At 37.2% G+C, this 24303-nt stretch overlaps 1 protein-coding gene across 12 annotated transcripts in view; it reads right to left on the bottom strand.

Moving 5' to 3' along the window:
- Positions 1 to 23964, bottom strand: part of LOC149196340 (3-oxoacyl-[acyl-carrier-protein] reductase 3, chloroplastic-like) — a 69928-nt gene extending 45964 nt beyond the window's left edge. For 2 of the 12 annotated variants that reach the window (XR_016254645.1, XR_016254646.1), the window contains exons 1-2: positions 23767 to 23961; positions 23560 to 23641 (exon numbers count right to left, since the gene is read on the bottom strand). Coding sequence is in view for 5 of the 12 variants with exons in the window: in XM_089405524.1 (XP_089261650.1) it covers positions 23560 to 23682; positions 23767 to 23815 (172 nt within the window). In the remaining 7 variants the exon portion in view is untranslated. Of the gene's footprint in view, positions 1 to 15795; positions 15835 to 16030; positions 16113 to 23559; positions 23683 to 23766 lie in introns of those variants that run through there. The other 10 variants (XM_089405524.1, XM_089405529.1, XM_089405525.1 and 7 more) reach the window with 7 other exon arrangements.
- Positions 23965 to 24303: the final 339 nt, after the last annotated feature.

Raw genomic sequence — 24303 nt, 5'->3', positions numbered from 1 at the left:
CCAGTGAGTCGGTGCAGAGGACTTTGCTCTCGGACTCGGACGAATCCCAGAAGCTCAAATGTAAAATGAAGGATGAGCCATACACAACTGATGATGAATAGCTCAGCCATCAATATGATCTTCGCTGCCGAGAAAGGAACGCAACTTTCTGTTCGTCTCTTCTGCTCTCTATGTCTGTTTGTCATTCTGTCGGTTTATGGGTCCACTATGTCGGTTTATATGTCTATTGTGTCGATTTATATGCTGTCTATGTCGGAACTATGCACCGTAAAAGGTCGCAATGCTAGTAAGGGTGGTAAGCTGATCCAATTTTTGTAACTGTGTTGCTCTGGAAAGGTCCAATATGGGGAAAATGCCAATCTCTTTGGAGATGCAGGGCCACGGCCCTGATGTAAAAAATGTTGTAATTTTTGATATTTTGTAATATAAATAGCATAGTCTTGCGTAGAAAAAAAAATAATATTAATACTAGCAATTGCACCATATGTTACAAAAGAAACGCCTTAAGTCTATAGCATAGGAAAGAGTATATGTTACGCTGTTTAATTGAATATTTAAATTATAAATTTGAATTATTTTATTTAAAAAGAAATTTTAAGCTGGGAGAATAATTTGGATAAGGAATCTAGTTTTTTAAAGCCTAAGGCGAAAGCAGATAGTATATAGAGTATATCCACTTAAGGACATAACAAACTGACTATATAACCAACCATATATTTGATGTAGAAATTATGTTGAGTTATAGTGCAATATTTATGAATGTAATAAAGACTACCTGTAATGAAAATTGATATCATTGTGAAAGTTATCTACAATTCAAAATGTTTGGAATTCCAACAGTGAAAATTTTTAGCCATCATATGTTGGAGCCCTAAAAGAAAGTTCATTAGCCTAATGGATTGTTGATTGGTGAAAATGATCCCATTCCTTGGATTACAAGTAGACAAGAAAGAATGTTATGGATTGGAGTTGTTGTAGGTTGAGAATTGATTATGAATAGGGGAATTGGACTATATGAAGAGATTTTAACTCAACCATAGTTAAATCAAATTGGTGGATTTATAATTTTAGCTTAAAGGACGACCTCTATTACAATGAGAGTTGGTGCAACAAGGAGCCTATGGTTGGGTGGAGTGTCCCTTTTTCACAATTAGTTAGTAGATACGTCCTACAAATATAAGTGTTCGTAACTTGTGATTATGTGCCATGGATTATATTACATTCCAGTTTGTTCAATTCTATTTGCAATTTTAAGTCTGCATCTTAAATTTATGATTTATGATGACCAAATGGTTTAATTATATTACATAAGAGACTTATTTAAATTTCTCTCATACCCTTATATCAAATAATATTAATCTAGGGTAAAGTAAATGGGCATATGGAATGAACATCATGGATTTGCACGCTTGGAGAAAGACAAACATCGATGAAAGTAATCATTGTTGTCTTAAGACATAAGTCGAACACTATCCTTGTTTGCACAAATATTTAGTCAAGCTTAACTTAAAAATTTTGGATTACCATGGGTATTTTATATCTAGATCTACAAGTTAATAGTTCGCTAAGCATGCACATGGTATTTTTTCATAATATATCATTATTGGCTTAAAGATGTAAGTCGAATGCTATCCTTGTTTATTCAAATATTTTGTCAAGCTTAGCTTATAAATTTTGGATTACCATTCGTATTTTATATCCAGATCTACAAGTTGACAGTTCGCTAAGCATGCACATGGTACTTTTTTAGAATCTAAATTCCAATCTAACTCTCTAGCATTTAGGGACTCTACCACAAACATTGATTGCATTTAATGGTCATGTTCATCCTATTGATCCTTCTTGGCATATGTTTCAATTGGGATACCACCCTAAAACAAACCTCAATAGTGTTTCTAAAGCTATTATTTTTGCCTAGGAATTCTCAATTGCAAATGATTGTTAGGCATGTATTTGCATTACTTAGTTATAAAAAATAATGAAGCAACATCGACCCATTGTTTTAGCTTAGATTCATAGTTTTAGCTTAAGGGTTGGCCTCTATTACAATAAGAGTTGTTGCAACAAGGAGTTTATGTTTGGTTGGAGTGTTTCTTTTTCACAGTCAATTAGTATATTCTTCCTAGAAATGTAAGTGTTCATAACTTGTGATTATGTGTCATGGATTATATTACATTTCAGTTTCTTCAATTATGTTTGCAAGTTTAAGTTTGAATTTTAAATTTATGACTTATGATGACAAAATGGTTTAATTATATTGTATAAGCAACTTATCTGAATTTCTCTCATCCCCTTATATCAAAGAATTTTGATCTAGAGCAATTTGCATGCGCATATGGAATGAATGTCCTTGATTTTCAAGCTTGGAGAAAGAAAAACATCCATGAAAGTTATCATTATTGTCTTAAGAAGTAAGTCGAATGTTATCCTTTTTTGTTCAAATATTTGATCAACCTTAACTTCAAAAGTTTGGATTACCATTGGTATTTTATATCTAGATCTACAAGTTAACAGTTCGCTAAGCATGAACATGGTATTTTTGCAGAATCTATAATTATTGGATTAAATAAGTAAGTTGAATGTTATCCTTGTTTGTTCAAATATTTTTTGAAGCTTAGCTTATAAATTTTGGATTACCATTTGGTATTTTATATCTAGATCTACAAGTTAACAATTCACTAAGCATGCACGGAATCTAACTTCAAATCCACCACTTTGGAATTTAGGGACTCTACCACCAACATTGATTGCATTCAATGGTCATGTCCATCCTATTGATCCTTCTTGGAATATGTTGGGATTGGGATAGCACCCTGAAACAAATGTCATTAATGTTCGTAAAGATCTTGTTTTTGTCTGGGAATACTTAACTGCAAATGATTGTTAGTCATGCATTTACATTACTTAGTTATAAAAAATAATGAAGCAACATCGACCCATTGTTTTAGCATGGATTCATAGTTTTTGCTTAGGGGCTGACCTCTATTACAATGAGAGTTGGCGCAATAGCGATCCTATTGGTGGGTGGATTGTCCCTTTTTCACAATCAATTAGTAGATAGTTCCCAGGAATGTAATTGTTCAATTCTATTTGCAAGTTTTAGTCTACATTTAAAATTTATGATTTATGATGACGGAATTGCTTAATTATATTGTATAAGAAACTTATCTAAATTTCTCTCATCCCCTTATATCAAGTAATTTTTATCTAGAGAAATGTGCATGGGAATATGGAATGAGCATCCTTGATTTGCAAGTCTGGAGAAATACAAACATCCATGAAAGTTATCATTATTGGCTTAAGAAGTAAGTTGAATGTTATACTTGTTTTTTCAAATCTTTGATCAATTATATAAGTTAATAGTTCTCTAATCATGCACATGTATTTTTTCAGGATCTATCATTAATGGATTAAAGAAGTAAGTCGAATGTTTTCCTTGTTTTTTCAAATATTTGATTTAGATTAGCTTATAAATTTTGGATTACCATTTATATTTTATATCTAGATCTACAAGTTAACAAGTTGCTAAGCATGTGCATGGTATTTTTACAGAATCTAAATTCCAATACGACTCTCTGGATTTTAGGGACTCTACCACCAACATTGATTGCATTTAATGGTCATGTTCATCCTATTAGTCCTTCTTAGCATGTGTTGGGATTGGGATAACACCCTGAAAAAAATCTCAATAATGTTCATAAAGTTGTTGTTTTTGTCTGGGAATGCTCAACTGCAAAAGATTGTTAGGCATGTATTTGCATTACCTAGTTATAAAAAATATTAAATCAACATCGACCCATTGTTTTAGCACAGATTGATAGTTTTAGATTAAGGTTTCACTATTATTACAATGAGAGTTGGTGCAACAGGGAACCTATGGTTGGGTGGAGTGTCCCTATTTTATCATCAATTAGTATATAATTCTTAGAAATGTAAGTGTTCATAACTTGTGATTATGTGTCATGGATTATATTACATTCTAGTTTGTTCAATTCTATTTTCAAGTTTAAGTTTTCATTTTAAATTTATGGTTTATGATGACCAAATGGTTTAATTATATTGTATAAGAAACTTATCTGAACTTATTTCATCCCATTATATCAAAGAATTTAGATCTAGAGAAATGTGTATGGGCATATGGAATGAACATCCTTGATTCACAAGCATGGTATTTTTGTAGAATCTAAATTCCAATCAAACTCTCTGGCATTTAGGGACTCTACTGCCAACATTGATTAGATTTAATGGTTTTGTTCATACTATTGATCCTTCTTGGCATATGTTGGGATTTGGACACCACCTTGAAACAAATCTCAATAATGTTCCTAAAGTTGTTTCTTTTGTCTGGGAATGCTCGACTGCAAAGGATTGTTAGGCACGCATTTTCATTACTTAGTTATAAAAAATAATGAAGCAACATCAACCCATTGTTAATGGATACTCCTAATGTTTGGTGACTATGCCTTTCTAAAACCTAAAATTAACATGAACTGTATCGGAGCATAAGAAGATGCCACTAGGTGCCTTGTTGTCAGCAATATCAACGAATCTACAATTACAGTGGAAGAAAACAAGGGTTCATTGTATTTCTGTTTTATCCTCAATACTTAGGACCAATTTATTATATACATTAATTTTTGAATGTATATCGAGTTTCCATGTTTCGTTAATGCCTTAGGAATTTCCTAGTGCCCATATTACTAGATAGGATGCATCGAAATAAATGGGTCAGGTAGATATTACTCTCCCCAATTTATTTGTAAAATAATTTACTCTTGCACATGCACTTTCTATGTAGACCTAGTAAGATGGACACATTGTTTTCCAAGTAGTTGGATGATTTTTTCCTTTACCAATATTTGCTACTTCTTTCTTATTTACATATAACCTGAACAATGATGAGTGTGATAATTTATTTTGTATACTCGAGTTAAAAAAAAAAATGGAAAATTTGCAAACAAAAAATGAGTTTCATGGTAAAATAATATTCTACATTCCATGCTCCATACATACATTATATAAGTTCACAATTTTCGGCGCCAATTGCAATCATTACTACCATGGATAATCTCTACATGTTACAAATAAAAATATACCCCATATTGAATCTAAACAAACAAATCCAAAAGAAAATGGTTCTTTTAAAAGTTTAACTCTATGCCGAATGCAATTAATTCCATAAACTTAAAAAGGATTTGACTAAACAAAGAGTGAATAAAAAACCAATGATTACTTATAAATATTATATACCAAAACATTATCGCAGAAAGGACTAAACCTTTCAATGGACCATGATAACTTTAACAACATGATGATAAAATTTATACATGTCAGACCTATAAATACTACTTTGTCATCCAACAAACATTTGATTCACTGGATTAACACCCTAGCCAATGTAAATACACTTTATTGGGGTACGTCCCCAAACCATTCTCTAGACAAAGTGTAAAAAGATTAAAAATAAACCTAATGCAAATCCACTTTACCGAGGTATGTATCCAAACTACTCTGAGGTGAAAGTGTAAAAAGATTAAAAATAAATATATCTTTAATGGTATGCTTATTAATATATTTACCGAAATGGAAAACTCCTGATATAACGAGAACATACAACACCATAATCTTCCCCGTTGGCTATGAAAACCAACAAATTTAATTTTTCCACTATCATCATACATGCAACGGGCTATAAATGTGGTACGGAGTATGACGATGTGTTGCAAAGACATGCAGAGGGGATGATTAATGTCGTGGGGAGAAGATGTTAAGAGGAGAGAGAAGGGAATGTTGTTGAGGTGTGGAAATCGAAGAAAAGGTACTATCATCGTGGCCACGACAAATCTCTTCCAACATATGAGCTTGAAATTCCACATTTTATCCATGGGAGGGGAATTATTCTCAGAGGAATGCCTTACAATGTAACTAGTAGGTTATGGATACACAATGGATACAATTAACTGTTATACATATAACTCACCTCTTAATGGGAACTAATTGCCATAGATCATGTTTTTGTTTGAGCTATTCAAATTATTATGAATAATTTGAATATAATTAATTAGAGAAACCAATTATATATTTATTAAAAAATTTACAAATGAACAAATTTGTTATAAATTAATAAAAATAGGATTATATTAATATTAAAAATATGTTGAATAATTATTAACTATTTATTTAAAAATTCAATTTAGAATATAAAAATTTAAATTTTAAACAAGTAAATTAATTCTAAAATCATATATAGCCCACATGTTTCATTTGGAAAAAGGGATCAACTTGAATCACATAACAATACACACATGCATAATTTATAAAACAATCTCTTATTAAACAATAATCATGTGCATAATTTTCCGTAACAATTACAATAGTATACATCAATATGATCCACATAAAATACCATAAAGACAATATTACACACATGCATAATTAGCCAAAAAAAGACAAAATAGTACACATAAAATTTGATACACGAAATATCAGGAGGAACATCATACTGGAGAACCTTGAGCACTCGATCCACAAAATATTAGGGGCAACATCGTACTAGAGAACCTCGAACACTCTGGTGACGTGAGAGATACACAATCACTACACCATCTACAATGTATAGGTCGACTAAGTAATCCTATTTTGTTGTAAAATTACGAAGTTTTCTAATCCTGAAATTTTCACTATACACCTAAAACCATAAGCACATATTATTTTCCTTCCATATAAACAAACCAAGACCCCCTAATAGTGAATAAGTTCCTACTTTCACATTGCGATAAGGATTCGATGTGGAGTATTTGAAAGTATTATCGCATGCTGAGAAACATGTTATCCAACAACAACACATCTTTTGCCTCCGACATCAAATTTACGCACTCTTCATTTACTACAGTCTTAAAATCATCCACATCTTCACCAAGAATATCACAACCATCTCCCATTAACAGTGATTGGTTTCTATTACCTCCATCATAACCCACAATGTTGTTAAACCAAACATGTCCACATCTTCACCAAGAATATCACAACCATCTCCCATTAACAGTGATTGGTTTCTATTACCTCCATCATAACCCACAATGTTGTTAAACCAAACATGTCCCTTCGTATCCCTCGTACGCTCTGATAGCCTTGTTGGGGCATGTCCACATCTTCACCAAGAATATCACAACCATCTCCCATTAACAGTGATTGGTTTCTATTACCTCCATCATAACCCACAATGTTGTTAAACCAAACATGTCCCTTCGTATCCCTCGTACGCTCTGATAGCCTTGTTGGGGCTATTGTCACTCTAAAATTTCCCTAGGGTTGTCATGTTGTGTTCAAAGAAATGATAGAGGTAACCACAAACCTACTTTTGAGATCAGAATCTAGCCTTCCTAGTGCTCATAGAGGGCTCTCTCTTAATGATTTAACTTTGTTGAGTTAATTGATTTTAGGCTAGTTATTTAAGTTTGATTGGGTTTTCCTCGGATGCGGGTGATTAACGGGATGAGACGCGCGATTAAATGTGGCCACCTGCCAGCCATGCGCAACAGCGAGGATCACACATGGGAGCAGGCCTGTTATCAGCCGCGCGGGAGTGGGTTGTTTGGCATACACCAGGGGAGCTTAAATGCTCCGTCCACCTCTGTACGCAAGCTAGGGTCCGGCTCCTCGGCTCCCATGAAGGTTGCAGTAATGGCGGGCGGGCTTCGAGGCGCAGGCAGGTATGATAAATACAGTTGTGGGTTGGGCTTCACTGCGCATACTTACGGTCTGTTCATTGTTCAAACTCAGGGTATGTTTATGCAACCTCTGGAGCTGCGAGCAGCTCCAAGTGGCTGCCTTTCCGTCTGGGCTAACCCCCCGCCTGTTCGTGGTCTCCCCGGGACTGTTTTGGTTCTCAATTTCACTCTGCGCTCTATACATTTGGGCCCTGCAATCATGGTTCGGCCTCGACAGCGAATGCTCAGCCGTCGAGGCACCTCCCGTGGAGGATCTTCGCGCCCTCCTGTAGATGAAATTTCTCCCCATTGCTGCCATTGCCATTGCCATCGCACCCTTGAAGCTAACCCCCTTCAGTCCAGTCAATTCCTGGATTCTAGCGCTCCTGATTCCGCTTCCTCGCCCGCCTTCGGCTCTGCCATTTTCAATTTCAACAGTTCTTTGAACTGTCCCCGGATCAGCGCCCATGTGTCGGTTCTCTTCATCGAAGAGTCCCCTGATGGAAGCGATACTAAAGACAGTCGGGGGAAGCAGCCAGCTGATGGCTCAGCGAAAGCCATGAAGACGCCCTCTGCAGATCCTGTGAATGTCTCAAAAATCCCTCTGGCTCAGGAGGCGATGACCAGCCAAAAAGAAGATGTCAATATGGAGACCGCTCCAACTGCAGCGGAGGTGGCGGAATACGGGTGGTGCAGGGTGGTGGAGGAGGAACCTGAAGAATAGATGCGCCTTCGTTCCAGGTCTCTGTGGCACTTCTGTGAGGGCATTCGGCCTCTCTTGCTGTTTTTGATTATGTTTTGGATATATGTTACTGTCTCTGTGCCAATGCTGATGGCAAACTGTCTATGTTTGGGTTCTGGAATCTTTTTTCTGTGGATGGGAAGTGTTTGTCTCCCCTGCGCGGGATTAGTCTGCTGCTCCACTGGCGCCCCTGCGAGGGTTGGTTTATTTTTGGTCTGGTTAAGTCCTCGGACACTGCAGTCTCAGCTGTTCCAGGCTGCCATTACTTCCAGGCAGCTGGTTCTTTCTGTTTTGTAATGATGTAACTGTTATCTGTTTATGTATATAATAGAATGGTTTTAACGAGAAAACAAAAATAAGTTGATTGGGTTTTGATTTGATTTGGTGGTGGAATCACTGATTCAGATGGATAGATAAGCGTCTTTTTACCATTGGGCCATGGAGTCCAAATGTCAAGAAAACAAGACTGAATCAAGTTCTAAAGATAGTGTTCACAGGGCAACGTCGCTGAGTAAATTCAGATCTTTTAGGCTAGATGGTGAAGTGGTTTTTCAATCGGGGTCAAGGAGAAGTTAAGGATTCCTCAAACTGGATAATGAGGGAAATGAAAGAGGTCAATCGAAACTAGGGAGTAATGAAGAATTCCCTACTCTGGATATCAGAAGAAAACATAAAAATGAATAACTGTTCAAGACAGAGTGTACTTAAACAAATTCTGTAGTAACATTCTAGTTATTTCATTCAAATTGGAAACCATGTATGTATGTGAAATACTTAAGAAAATAACAATTTCACAAATGAAGTATACTTCACTAAAGTGGTCCAACACATGAATCTTGTAATGCAATGCCTCTATTACTCAGTCCAGTCTGTTGACTTGAAAATGTCTACAATAAACCCTCAGGTTTTTAGATCAATATAACTATAGAAATGTTCAGAAATCCACCCTCTATACTTTGAATTATGAAGTATTTATACAAAAAACTGTTACAAAATATCCTAAACTATTTTAGGAATTATTCAAGGAAAATAAAATATCTTCATGCAAGAAGATAGACACACCTAGGAGACTAAAAGGCTAGCCGTCTCTTCTTTTACTGATTTTGTTGTTTGTTGTTTTGATCTTTTGCAACTTTCTTTCTTTGGCTGTTTCTCTACGCTGGCTGTCCTTTTACTCTGCCTTTTGACTGATACTCTTTCATCTTTAAACTTTTGTTTTCATCTGATACTCTTTGACTTAGATGATCTACTATTTTACCTTCACTACTCTGTATTAACTATTTACATTGCATTTTTACGATAAATCATTCAACTTTTCCCAAGTCTCTACGTCTGGTAATTTAATATTTACCATTCTTCTATAGACTTCAATAGTTTCTGTATATTTTGCAAAGGTAGGCTTGTTTACAAAAAGATGCTTTACCTCATGCTAGAGGTAAAAGTGGTTCTCAAAAGTCTGGTAAAGGACTTTTCCTGTAGGAATCCCTTTCATGGAGGAACTGTTGGCTTTCTCCTTTGCCACTTCTCTGATTCTCTTATCATAGTCTTCATGTGGCATCAACCTGTCATTAATCACCAATGGGTTAGGTAGACCTTTCTGCCTCAAAGCATCAAATTTCACCATAAACCTGGCTATTGCTAGCTCCATTGTTTGGCACTTCTCCTCAAGTTGTATCATCAGGTTCCTCTTGGTGATTACCTTCTTTACCTCTATTATGGTCCCAGTTCTGTCAGCTATTCCAAGATCCTACAATTCATACTTGTTCTTTGAGTTAAAGAACTGGATTATTCTTGAGGCTTCTTCTGGCATATTTCCAAGTTCGGCTCTAACCCTTTGAATTGCCTCACCAGCCCCTTTGACCAAATCATTTTGCTCAAATATCACCTGTATAGATGGCCAAATATCATTGACTGAGTCAATGATATTGGCCCATAAAAGTTGTTTTTCTTGGGCTAGTGGCTCTTTTAGTTTTAATTCTTTCTCCAACTTTTGTATCCTTTCATTCAACCTGTTTGACTTTTGTGTCTCATTCTTATGCATGCTTTGAGCCAGTTTCTTTTCATCCTCTAGAATTTTTATTTGTTCCTTAAGTCTATTTATTTCAGTGGTTTGGATGGACATATCCTCCATGGCTTTGACCAGTTTAGATGCTTCATCACTAGGATGAGCTGTTGTTGTTGTTGAACCTGTTGCTGATGTATTTGTTGATGCAATTGGAAGTGTTGTAGCTACTGGAGCTACTGTGGCAGTAGCTATTTCAATTCTGGTCTATTTCTCATGTACTAACTTGTCCATTTAATTCTCCATTTCTTTTAATTGAGCATTTAACTAGATAATGAGGTCCATCATCTCATATTTCTGGCTTCGGCTCTCTAGAACTTCCTTGGTCTGTGGATGTTCAGAAGGAGGCAACCTCAGTTGCTTCTTCAACGCAACAATGTCTTCATTCTTCTTTTTTATGAGCTTTTCTGCAGCCTTGATGTCATTTGGATTATATCCAATCTCAATAACCAATTCTTCTAATGACTTAATTCGGTTATCCTTTGCTTGTGAGGATGCCTTCTCTAGCTTAAACCATGTTGTGATGTTCTTTAGAGAATTTTGAAGTTTCTATAAACTCATAGCCTTGTTGGTCATTTTTGAGTATATCATTTCTCCTGCTTGCTTATGAAATTCAATCTGATCTATGGGATGAACATCCCTAGCCAAAACTTCAAATTTTGTCTTTCTGTAATCTGCTGATGACTTAGGCTGTTGTATTGTGGGCTGCAAAAAGTTCATTTGCATTTTACCTGTTTTAATGTCAAAAGCAATAAGTAACCTATTATGATTGCTAGGAGTCTGTTTGAAATACTGAGCATAGGTTTCAGATTTCAATGCCTCATTTCTCAACTTGATCTCTTTATACTTCTCCTTTATGTCTTTTTCCTTATCCACTGGTTTGCTTGATGATGAGACCTCAATGTTAAGCTATTTCTGAATACTATGAGTATTAGAGGTGGAAGGCCGATGAGTTTCCTCTAAAACTATTGGAGCTGCGTTCTCTCTAAGCACTATACCTGTATCAATTATTTGAAGTGTCTCAATTGTCTCAACTATCTCTTCTTGATCATTTACAGGATTTAGCTTAGGCTTCTTCCTGTACATGATTTCAAATATGTCATGTGTTGTATCTATGTTTGAGCACGAACCTTCTTCCTTGGTCCTTTTTTCATTTTTGTCCTACAGGGCTAGAGTATGTAGAATGGAACTAGTATCTATTTGTTTCTCCATATCTATTAAGGTATTTTCCAACCACTCTGACTGGTTGGCATATTTTTCAATGTCTGGCCTGGACTCATGCATGAAAGGGCTTAATTTAAATTTGAGCCTTAGTTTGTTTATGACTCCTAAAGGGTCATACTGCCATTTGAAACTGTTATTGAACTTCATTTCCTGTAAACAATTTTCTGCTTCTCCTCCAGCCTCCCTATTATTACGGATAAAAGGACCAAGCTGGTTTTTTTTATTTTGAACTGTGTTTTCTTCCTAGCTGATAGAAAATTCACATCATCTGAGTTTATGATCTACCTAATATACTCTAATGCAAATATTCTCATGGGGATATATTTGGGTAGCTTATAGGGAGTGAGCTGGCATCCATACACCCTAATTTTAGTGTGGTCCTGGTATAAATGCCAGTCTCCTATTCTACTATTTTTAGACAACTGCAAAACTCTCTTTATCTCATCATTGATCCTGGGTTGATTGCTACTGCTTAGCATATTAACAATTGGATGAACAAAGGAATCAATGAACTCCTTGTAGCTGAAAATAGTGGAATATTTTTGGATTAAGGGTGTCCAAAAGATGACAGATCTAGGATGGCCCTTAGTGTCTAGCTTTTGGATGTTGACTAGAAACCTGTCTAATTGGAAATATAGGAACATATGGAACAATGTTGAAGAGTATTTGAATACTCTTTCATTTGGCAATCTGATCAATTGACCATGGATTCTATCTGCTAAGAACTGGGCAAAATTGAAAATTGTAGCTGGAGGCTTTCCTGGGCAAAAAATAGAGAGGAAAGCAAGTATAGGCTCATCTAGATGCTCATGAGTGGTATATCCTAGAATACAAGAGAGCATGGTTACAATTTGTTTGGCCCTCTCAGAGAAAATGGTGGCAGAGTATGAAGAACTACTTTTTATAGTTGGGAAAAAATATATATAGTTGGGAAAAAATAATATAATTAATTTTATTTAAAATACAACCAAAAACCAACAAACAAATTAAAACGACAAAACAACAAAACAATAAATAGAAAATAAATAAAACAAAACAAGAAAACAATATAAATAGAAAATAAATAAAACAAAACAACAAAATATATATATATATATATATATATATATATATATATATATAAAAGCATATAATTCCAAAACATTTTGGAATATGTTTGGGTTTTTATTTTTTAATGTAAAGTATATATTTTTAAAAATTAATACAAAAATATGAAATCAAATAATGACATTTAAATTTATATCACTAACGCTGAAATTTATATTATTTTTTATTAAAGAGAAAATATTAATTTATATATATGTTATATTATTTTTATTAAAGAGAAAATACCAATTTATATATATATGTTCGACTAGTGTTTAATTCTCGTTTGGTTATTATTTCAAACTTTTACAATAACTCCTCCGTAATTTTTTATGATATAAATGAATATAACAATTTTCACTTAAATTTAAAGTTTAATATATCATTAAGCATCCGGGAAAAGGATATTTTATTTTGCTTTTTAAATCTTATAAACTCCTCATATATCTGTTTCTTTTACGTTGTAGCAAGACCACTGCATTTTTTCCTGAGAAACACACTAACTCCATATATATCCTTTTCTTTTAACTTGCAGAAAGACCAACGACCGTCATGAGGATAACGCTAAATGTGAGTGAATTGATAATACCACACAAATTATTTTCAAAGGAGTTGTTCAACACTTTCTTTCAATTTGACACCACACCATTCGATGTCGACTCCTCCTCCATCGTCAACATGATTTCTACCCTTATCAGGACTACCCTGTATATATATAGAGATGCATGTAGAACAAACAACTCACTGGTTGTTAAGGAGAGATTTTAGTGGGAGAGAGAAATGGATGTTCAATTTGTGATATTATTATTATTGCTTCTCTGCATCATGGCTGCCCCTCTGTCGGCAGCAACGGCTATTAATTTCCATGGGGAAGATGACGCTGGTTCATACGAGGACATGGCCGCTGGATTCCCTTGGGTCATTCTAATTTTGAACGCATATTTGTGGAGGAACGTGAATTCAATGTATCTTCAATAGACGCCCACCATAAAAGTGACCTCCATGCTCTCTTGTCATTTAAAAATGACATCACAAAGGATTCATCTAGCATGCTCTCCAACTGGACAGCGGAAAACTCGGACAACATGTGCTCATGGTTCGGTATTTGCTGCATGGCAAACACCAAAAGAGTGGTTGCCATTGACCTCTAATGTAGTATCTGATGCAGCATTGCGAGATAAACTTTCCTCGTCTATTAGCAACCTCTCATTATTGAGCACATTGATTCACTTAGGTAACGCTTTTACTGGAGGAATTCCGGCAAAGTTTGGCCACCTCAAAGCACTACAAACACTGGACCTCGGGGGCAATATGCTCAACGGTCGTATTCCAGTGGAGTTGGGCCTGCTACAGAAGCTAGAGGACATAGAACTCAAAGAGAATATGCTCAACGGTACTATTCCAGTCAAGTTGAGCATGCTCCAGGAACTAGAATACCTTGACCTCAGTTTCAACTCTTAGCGGTCCTATTCCAGTCGAGTTGGGCATGCTACAGAAGGTAGAGCACCTGAACCTCGGAAGCAATATGTTGATCCGCAATCCTATTCTAGTGGAGTTGGGCCTTCTACAGAAACTAAAGAACATGCACCTCAAATTCAATATGTTCAGCGGTCCTATTCCACTTGAGTTGGGCATGCTACAAAAGCTAGAGGATCTGGACCACCAAGAAAACATGCTCCACGATCCTATTCCAGTTGAGTTGGGCATGCTACAGAAGCTAGAGCACCTGCACCTCGGAGGCAATATGGTCAGCGGTCTTATTCCAATCGAGTTGAGCATGCTCCACGAACTAGAGTACCTTGACCTCAGTGTCAACACTCTCAGTGGTCCTATTCCAGTCGAGTTGGGCATGCTCAAGAAGCTAGAGCACCTGGACCTCGGAGGCAATACTCTCAGCGGTCCTATTCCAGTCCAGTTGGGCCTGCTCCAAAAGCTAGAGTCCCTGTATCTGGACGACAACAGCTTGTGAGGCAGAATTCCATGTGAATTGGGCAACTTGACACAACTTTCAGAACCATCCATTTCTAGTTGTAGTATTTCCGGTTTTATTCCCTCTGAAAAATTTTGACTTCCCCTCTCCACTCTGTCTCTTGGTTTTAACCTCACAGGGAGGATACCTAATTCCATTGCCAATTTGACCAAATTAACTGACTTACAACTTTTTGAATGTGGATTCACTCACATATGTGAGGGCATTACCAATTTGACCAGTTGACGTACTTGGATCTCTTTTGTAACCAACTCACTACCATACCGAAAGGTATTGCAAATTTGGTTAACTTAGTGAGATTAGATATTTCTCAAAACCATATTATCAAGTTTTCAGAAACACAACCAAATAAATATGCCATCATATAATTGTCTTGGAAGACCAAAGAATGCCAAACCCAAAATCATAAATATATTAATAACGGAATCAAAGCTCGAAGCAAGCAAGTGTTATTTCACTCGTGTGCCAGAACATTCAATAGAATAGCAAACTATTAAACATTTATAAATGAAACCCTCAGATGATACAACATAAAAACAACAAGAGAATTGCATTGTCCTGAATAGTAGCAAACTCTGAGATAATAGCGAGGTCGTAGCCTCATAGTACAAGATATATACAACTAGGGGGAAAACCCCTTAAAGCCCTAACATTTAAAAGACCAAAACACTGTCAAACTAGCGGACACCATAATAATAGCAAAAGGCTGAGGCCAAACCTACGCTCTAAGTCTTCCACTTTTAGCTAGAGAACACCCAACCGGAGTATGATCTTACCTAGATGTGGATGAAGACCCACGTTGAAAAAGCGCTTTCCCACTGGGTAAGTCCGAGAGCCACATTTTTGCAACCAAACAACCTGCATGGTAAATGCAGTCACAAGAAAATCAGTTAGAGGGTCTGGCGAGGTAAATATCGCATACACCTAAGAATGTTAAGTTAGAAAAGAATAACCTGTTACAAAAAAGAAACAAACTAATTACCTGTAGATAATTATCCACTGTCGGACTCTGAGGTAGAAAACAACAGTAAAGGCTTCATCAGCGTTGAACTGAGCATCCATATGTTCGAAGCTACGGAAGGAAAGCCCTTATCCGATCAGGGTCCACTAGGGAGCGACATAGCGAATGAGGTCAATCCCATAGCAATCCGGAAAAGAGGAAGCCCGAGAAGAGCTCCACCATCGGATCACGAGGAATGAGCTGCTCCATTGATGAGGCAGGGTTTCCAAGTGGAGCAAGTGAGGACAGACGGCCTGCCCGAGCCACGTACAGGATGGGCAGGAAGAATTAATATCAACCTTATCAGACATGTCATGCCATGTGATGACAGCGACAAGGAAAACATATATCGGTATTGGAAATCAAGCCGCATGGTATGCAACCATAAAATCAAACCCTTTGACATTAAACCGAGTATTAATGACATTGGAACAACAATATTAAATGTAAATGCTAGACCTGCATATATATCTAAAAGAGCACTGTAGACGAGTTATTAATTACAGTAATTTCTTTTAATGTGACTGTATATTAGAATTCTTTTAATGTGACTGTATATTAGAATTTTCTTTTTTAGGTGGAGTCATTACAAGTGGTATCAGAGCCGAGTTAAAAAAATGCGGCCTCTGCCAAGTATATCCAATGAAGACCAACAAAATTGTGTCATTCTTTTGTTTTTTTCTTCAACCAATTTACCAAAATTAATATAAAATAATAAAATAACAAAAAAAACAGTGTGATAATTTTATTTTTACCTATGTAAAGCTCAAGAAATAGTCAACAGCAGATTAAGAATGGACAACTTTCCACACAGAAATGTGATCGGACGGGGACCCGTAACAAGCCCAGAAACTAAACCTGAGATATGGGTACAGTAGGAGAAGAGACGTGCAATACGAATTTAATGATATTAGAGTCGACGCGGGAACTGAAAAATGAGATGGCCCGTTTATAGGAAGACAATGTGAGATTAACTATGAAACAGGAAAGGATCATGAAGAGTTTCTCTGATAAGTAGAATCAACGTCCTCTAAATCCCAGTCCTGAGCGGCCACGAGTGTTAGAAGAACAAGGCTATCGTACAGATCCAGAAGAGTCAGAAGTAAGGGAAGAGAATCGAAAGGAGAAGTCGGACCATGCCTCCGAGCATCAAACATCGAAAAGACTGCGTATAGAGTTACAAGGGGAGTTCGGGAAAATTAAACCACCATACTTCGATAGAGAGCTGGAGGAGGTAGCCGAAGCTTGGTTGATTAACATGAATAAATACTTTCAATTATACGAATGCAATCACAATCTCAAGGCGCGTCTGGCCATTTTCCAAATGCAAGGAAAAGCCACCCTCTGGTGGGAGGAAGTCAAGATTGTACGGGGGGTCAGTGAACAAAATATAACGGGAACATTTTAAAAAATACTTCAAGGAAAGGTATTAGACTGAGTGGTTTTACGACGAGAAATCAAGGTAATTCCATGATCTGCGACTTGGAAAGCAGACTATGGAAGAGTTTATCACCCGATTCACCTCGTTACTCCGCTATGTGCCTTGTATACGGGAGGAGAAAGCTAAGGTGCAACGGTTTGTTAGTAGCCTACCCTTGGCGATGAGGGAGAGAATTGAGATTGACAACCCAAAAAAGATGGAAGAGGTGAGACGAAAAGCCAGAATTTGTTATCAACAAAGTAAACAGAAGGGAGAAATCATAGGAAAGAGGTTGGTTGACAAGCGTGGCAATAAGGTGACCGGAAACTCTAAGGAAACTATCGTAATGCTAATAAAGGATCTATCAAAGGGCAGAATAACAGAAATCTACAAAAAAAACCCGCTCATATTAAAGCCACCCATAGAATCTAGAATTAGCGAACAATCTGGAAAAATAGACAATGAAGGGACAGCAAGACCCCCAGTACAATGCTGGGGCTGTGGACGGCCTTAATATGTTAAACACTGCCCTCGTCGGAAAGGAACCAAACAAGTTTTTCAAATCCACGAAGCATCTACAGTTGGTGATGTGTGCCGAAGTCTACAAAGAATTAATGTTGCTCTAGAGGATGGTCAAGCAGACTAACAACAGACTATGGTGGAATTTGAAGTTAAGATCTTTGAATATTCTGTAACTGTTTTAATTGATCTTGGAGCTACATTAAGCTATATTAGTCCTAAAATTGTGGAACAATGTAAACTGTCAACTGTTAAGTTTAAGAACCCTTGGCTAGTACAGCTAGCAAAAGGGGCAAAAAGATGAGTGTTGGCTAAAGTAAATAACCACCCCTTGAGGATAGCAGATCAGCCCATGTTGGTGAACTGAATGTGCTTCCCGTTGGTTCGTATGACGTGTTGATAGGCATGGATTCGCTCGAGAAGTACTGGTCCATTATAAACTGTAAAAAAAAAGCTATTTGCTACAAGGATCAGCTTGGGAAAGAGCAAGAAATGCAGGGCATTCAAAGACCTGTGCAGATTCGACCAATAACTACCTCTCAGTTGGCAAAATGTATCAGGAAAGGATGTCAAATTTATGCCATCCAAGTGGGGTATGCCAACACGAAAGACAAGTCCACGTCATTGGAGAGTATTCCAGTAATAGGAGAGTTTGCAGATGTGTTTTCGAAAGACATACCAGGACTGCCACCCAAAAGCGACATAGACTTCACCATTGAACTGGTGCCAGGATCAGCCCCGGTATCCCGAGCTCCTTACCGAATGAGCACACCAGAATTAACTGAATTGAAAATGTAATTATAGGCGTTGTTGGACAAAAATTACATCTGCCCCAGCGTGTCGACATGGGGAGCCCCTCTATTGTTCGTTAAAAAAAAGGATGGGACCCTTCGAATGTGTATGGACTATCGCCAGTTGAACAAATTGACAGTCAAGAATAAATACCCTTTGCCCGGTATTGATGAACATTTTGACCAGGTGAAAGGGGCAATGATATTCTCAAAGATTGACTTGCGATTAGGGTATCACCAAATCAGAATTAAAGAAGAAAATATTGCCAAAACTGCCTTTAGAACATGATATGGACACTACGAGCTTGTGGTGTTACCATTTGGGCTAACCAATGCCCCCATCACCTTTATGTGCTTGATGAACAACATATTTCATCAATATCTGGACAAATTTGTGTTGGTTTTTATTGATGATATATTGATATATTCCCGGAATATAGAGGAACACAAGGAGCACCTCAAAACAGTATTGCAAACCCTCCGAGAACATAGATTATACGCTAAGTACAATAAGTGCGATTTCTTTAAAGAACAGATTCAATACTTGGGGCATATAACTACTAAAGAAGGGATCGTTGTGGACCCTGAAAAGATAAGAACCATAATGGAATGGCATGTGCCAAAAGATGTGGCGAACATAAGATCCTTCATGGGACTAGCAGGGTACTACAAACAGTTCGTGGAATGATTTTCGAGAGTGGCTTACCCCATCACCTCCCTACAGAAAAAGGGAAAAGCTTTTAAATGGATAGCAAAATGCCAAAAGAGCTTTGAATAACTCAAGCATCTGCTCACCACTTCGCCTATATTGAGCATAGCTGATCCGGGTAAGGACTATGTGGTGTGCACAGATGCAAGCAAGGAAGGGGCAGGGGGAGTACTTATGCAAGAAGGAAAGGTGATCGCCTTTGAGTCTAGGAAATTAAAATAACATGAGCAAAGATATTTTGCTTATGATCTGGAATTGACAGATGTGATCCACGCATTGAAGATGTGGCGCCATTATTTAATGGGAAAAAGCTTTTTGCTACTGACGGACCACCACAGTCTGACTAGCTATTTTAGTCAACCTACCTTAAATGTTAGGCAAGCACGGTGGGTAGATTTCTTAAGTGGTTTTGTTTTCGATATTAAGCATTTAAAAGGTAAGGAAAACAGGGTGGTGGACACTTTGAGTCAAAAAGTACAATGCATCTACGAGATTTCTTGCAGCGAAGGACAAAATACCTTCGATGAAGTGATTAAAAAGGCAACAAAACAGGATTTAAGATATCAGCAAATAGGACAAGCTCAAAGTTCAACCAGCAAAGAAAATAAGCAAGGATATACAATGGATACTGTTGGCTTGTATGTGCCCATACAGAACAACATTAAAAGCTTGATTCTAGATGAATTTCACAAAAGCCATTACGCTGGGCACCCAGGATATCAGAAAATGATTACTGCACTCCGGAAGGAGTACTATTGGCCAGGAATGAAGAAAGATGTAGCAGAATATTTAACTCGTTGCCTGGAGTGCCAACAAGTTAAGACGAAACAGTTGCACCCTGTTGGGTTATAACATCCGCTACTAATTTCGAAGTGGAAATGGGAGACCATATCTATGGACTTCATAACAGGATTACCCAGGTAAAAAAAAACAACGATTCCATCATGGTAGTGGTGGACAAGCTAAGTAAATCAACTCATTTTATACTACTACAGTCTACCTATAAAGCAGTACAGATTGCTCATATCTTTATGCAAAATATTTCTAGACTGCATGGGTTACCAAAGACTATAATTTCTAACCATGACCTGAAATTTACATCAGTCTTTTGGAGAACTCTGTATGGAGAATTGGGGATGCAGCTAAACTTTAATACCGCGTACCATCCTCAAACCGATGGACAAACGAAACGGGTGAATCAAGTATTAGAGGACATGCTACGGGCATATGTAATGCAACAACCCTCTAATTGGGAAGATTACCTGCGTTTGGTCAAATTTGCATACAATAATGGCTATCATACATCCTTGCAGATGAGCCTGTTTGAAGTGTTGTATGGACAAAAATGTCGCACACCCTCAAGCTGGGGAGGACCAGAGGACAAGCTGATGTTGGGTCTCGAAATGCTCAAGGAAATGGAGGAGATGGTCAGGAACGTTCTTACAAATTTAAATGCCCCTCAAGATAGGCAAAAGAATTTTACTGACTGAAAGAGGAATTTTAAGGAATACCATGTGGCAGACCATGTATATGTGAGGATTAGAGCAAGAAAGAGCACACTACAATGGAGTAGGAACGCAAAATTGGCACCCAAGTTTTGCGGACCATTTCAGATCTTAACAAGAGTTGACCCAGTGGCATACCAACTTGCTTTGCCAAGTCATATCCGGGTCCACAATGTCTTCCATGTGTCAGTGCTTAAAAATACATCTATGATCCTAAGCATGTAATTAGTTGGCAAGATATTCAGGAAGGAAAGTATCCTAGGTAGGCCAATTGGATTTGTTGACTAAGGAAAAACTGACTTAAACTATTGCTTATTTTAGGTCGAACCGAAAGCAGAAATCTTGGTCGAACCACTGAGTATACTAGATCCGAGAGAAGTAACACTGCGAAAACGAGTCATCACCCAAGTTAAAGTGAAATGGCAGCACTTTGGGCCAGATGAGGCCACCTGGGAGGATGAACAACTCATGAGAGAAGTTTATCTCAGACTGTTTGCAACTGGAAAATATCGAGACGGTGTTCGATTTCAAGGGGGGAGATGTAATACTCCCAGAATGTTGTAAATATTTTATTTGTAAATATTTTATTTACCATAGTAAAAACAAACTGAAGGATTATTGTTATTATCTGTTTGAATTAACTAATATTTTTATTTTTGAAAAAATGAGACATGATTTCAAATGAAGAGGAGATCATGTAACTTCTGAGGAGGGAATTTAAAAAGAAACAGTTGCTGGAACCCTAACTACCTCCCCTAACTGTATAAGGCTTCCAGAAAAGGAAGTGAGGGGAGGAAAAAATTGCGCTGTAGGGACAAGCAGGAAAAAAAGAAAAGGGAAACATTCAATTACTAAGTTTGGTGAGTACCAGATAGCAAGAGCACAGCGCGCAAGCAACTTGCAGAAGACTGAAGGTCTTGTGAACAAGCTAGGGGGGAGATTTGGTCTCGAAAGACAATCTCATGGTCGGGTGGTTGGCTAGCTACAACTAGAGGTGACCTCTTCTAGTGAAATTACTTGATTGAAAGCAACTCAAGTATGAGGTATCTTCTGGAAGTTTTGTTGATATTATTGAACTGTGTTAGAAGAGAGTTCTGCAAGCAAATAGTTTTTCTAAAAATTCTTAGCTAGTATATATATTTTTATAGAAGAACCCAGTTACATTTAACTACAGAGTTTGATTCAACGTAAGGGTTTTAGAGGAAGAAACAACTGTCAAGGTGGGAGTCTCTCATTGTGAATTCTAGTCGTGTTAATTGTAAAAAAACACAGTACTGTCATCTTTATAGGAACTGGTAAAATTGACACTTCGCTTTGAAAGAAAATGATATTATAATTTCTTTATTGACGGTTAGTTGAAAGGAAATGATATTCTAATTCTATATTGACAGATTGCTTGAAAGAAAATGATATTACAAATCTATATTGATTTTAAAAGAAAGAAAAAGACATTTCAGTTCTGTATCGTCAATTCGCCTTGAAAAGGAAATAATTTTACAGTTTAGTCTGACAGACAATCTATATATAGAAATGTTGTTACAGCTCTGTTTAGGAACAGGTAGAATGACAGATATTCTCATTGTTAAGAAAGTTAAAAGTAGTTCTGTAAAATGCTAAATTAAATAGGACTACAGTGACACAACGTGTTAATGACCGCCTGGCTAAACCATACAAGAATCGAAGAAAAGAAGACGGTTGAATGCTAAAGAATGACAGGGCCGTGTTTTGGAATCTCTAAATAATAAACCCACTGTAACCCAAAGAAATATTTCGTGCATTCTGAAAAAGAGTTGAAAATAAACAACAGATTTGCATGCATGTAAAAAAATGAAACAAATTAAGTGCAAAAGAATAGAACTAAGGAGTAGCCGTCAACGAGCATAAGATCATACATAAGGCTCAGGGGTTCGAACCCTGAAGGGTCTCGGATTCTTCAGAGACTGATAAACGTCTTCGGAACTCTACACGTCAAACCAGAAGATTGCTGAGGGATGAAACCCTCTGCTGATAACTCTTCATAATTCGGCGTATCAAGGGCAGCCATTTACAATGGAATTAGCTTCCGAAGAGTGATATAAGACTAACCCTGGTAATAAATTAACAAATTCCTCCAGCCGTCAAGTGGAAGGACTAAGACCCTAAATGGCGGTCACCATAGAACCTTGTTTCTGATATAATAAATTTACAATGGAATTAGCTTCCGAAGAGTGATATAAGCCCAATCCTGGTAATAAATTAACAAATTCCTTCAGCCGTTAAGTGGAAGGACTAAGACCCTAAATGGCGGTCACCATAGAACCTTGTTTCTGATATATTAAAATTAAATAGATGGTAACAGAAAACACGCGGGTCCAAAACCATATTATCGAGTTTACGGAAACACAAGCAAATAAATATTCCATCATATAATTCTCTTGGAAGACCAAAGAATGCCAAACCCAGAATCATAAATATATTAATAATGGAATCAAAGCTCGAAGCAAGCAAGTGTTATTTCAGTCGTGTGCCAGAACATTCAATACAATGGCAAACTATTAAACATTTATAAATGAAAACCTCAAATAATACAAGATGAAAACAGCAGGAGAACTACACTGTACTGAATAGTAGCAAACTCTGAGATAGAAGCGAGGTCGTAGCCTCATAGTACAAGATATATACAACCTAGGGGAAAAACCCCTTAAAGCCCTAACATTTAAAAGACCAAAATGCCGTCAAACTAGCGCAGAAGGCTGAGGCGAAACCTACGCTCTAAGTCTTCCACTTTCAGCCAAAGAACACCCAACCGGAGTATGATCTTACCCGGATGTGGATGAAGACCCACGTTGAAGAAGCGCCTTCCCGCTGGGTAAGGCTGAGAGCCACAATTCTGCAACCAAACAACCTGCGTGGTAAATGCAGTCACAAGAAAATCGATTAGAGGGTCTGGCGAGGTAAATATTGCATACAGCTAAAGAATGTTAAGGAAGAAAAGAATAACCTGTGACAAAAAAGAAACAAACTAATTACCTGTAGATAACAATCCACTGCCGGACTTCATCAGCGTTGAACTGAGCATCCGTATGTTCTAAGCTACTGAATGAAAGCCTTATCCGAGCAGGCTCCGCTGGGGAGCGGCATAGCGAATGAGGTCAATCCCATAGCAATCCGGAGAAGAGGGAAACCCGAGAAGAGCTCCACCGTTGGATTGCGAGGAACGAGCTGCTCCGTTGAGGGTATCCAAGTGGATGGCCTGACCGGGCCACGTACAGGATGGGCAGGAAGAATTAATATCAACCGTATCAGACATGTCATGCCATGTGATGACAGCGACAAGGAAAACGCAAATCGGTATTGGAAATCAAGCCACGTGGTATGCAACCATAAAATCGAACCCTCTGACTGTAATTACAGTAATTTCTTTTAATGTGACTGTATATTAGAATATTTTTTAGGTGGCGTTGTTATAATTATGCAAATGATTTGATGTAAAGTTTTTTATTATGTAATATTGGAGAATTTAAGTGATAGGGGAGGCAATTGGGATATTTTGACAAGATCTAATTC

This window comes from Pinus tabuliformis, chromosome 2_2 (genome assembly GCF_031772625.1).
Source record: "Pinus tabuliformis cultivar Carrire ecotype Pingquan chromosome 2_2, CPIR1, whole genome shotgun sequence".
Classification (NCBI taxonomy): Eukaryota; Viridiplantae; Streptophyta; class Pinopsida; order Pinales; family Pinaceae; genus Pinus; species Pinus tabuliformis.
The sequence above is the reverse complement of the archived record's forward strand: the minus strand, read 5'-3'. Positions and strand labels throughout refer to the sequence as shown.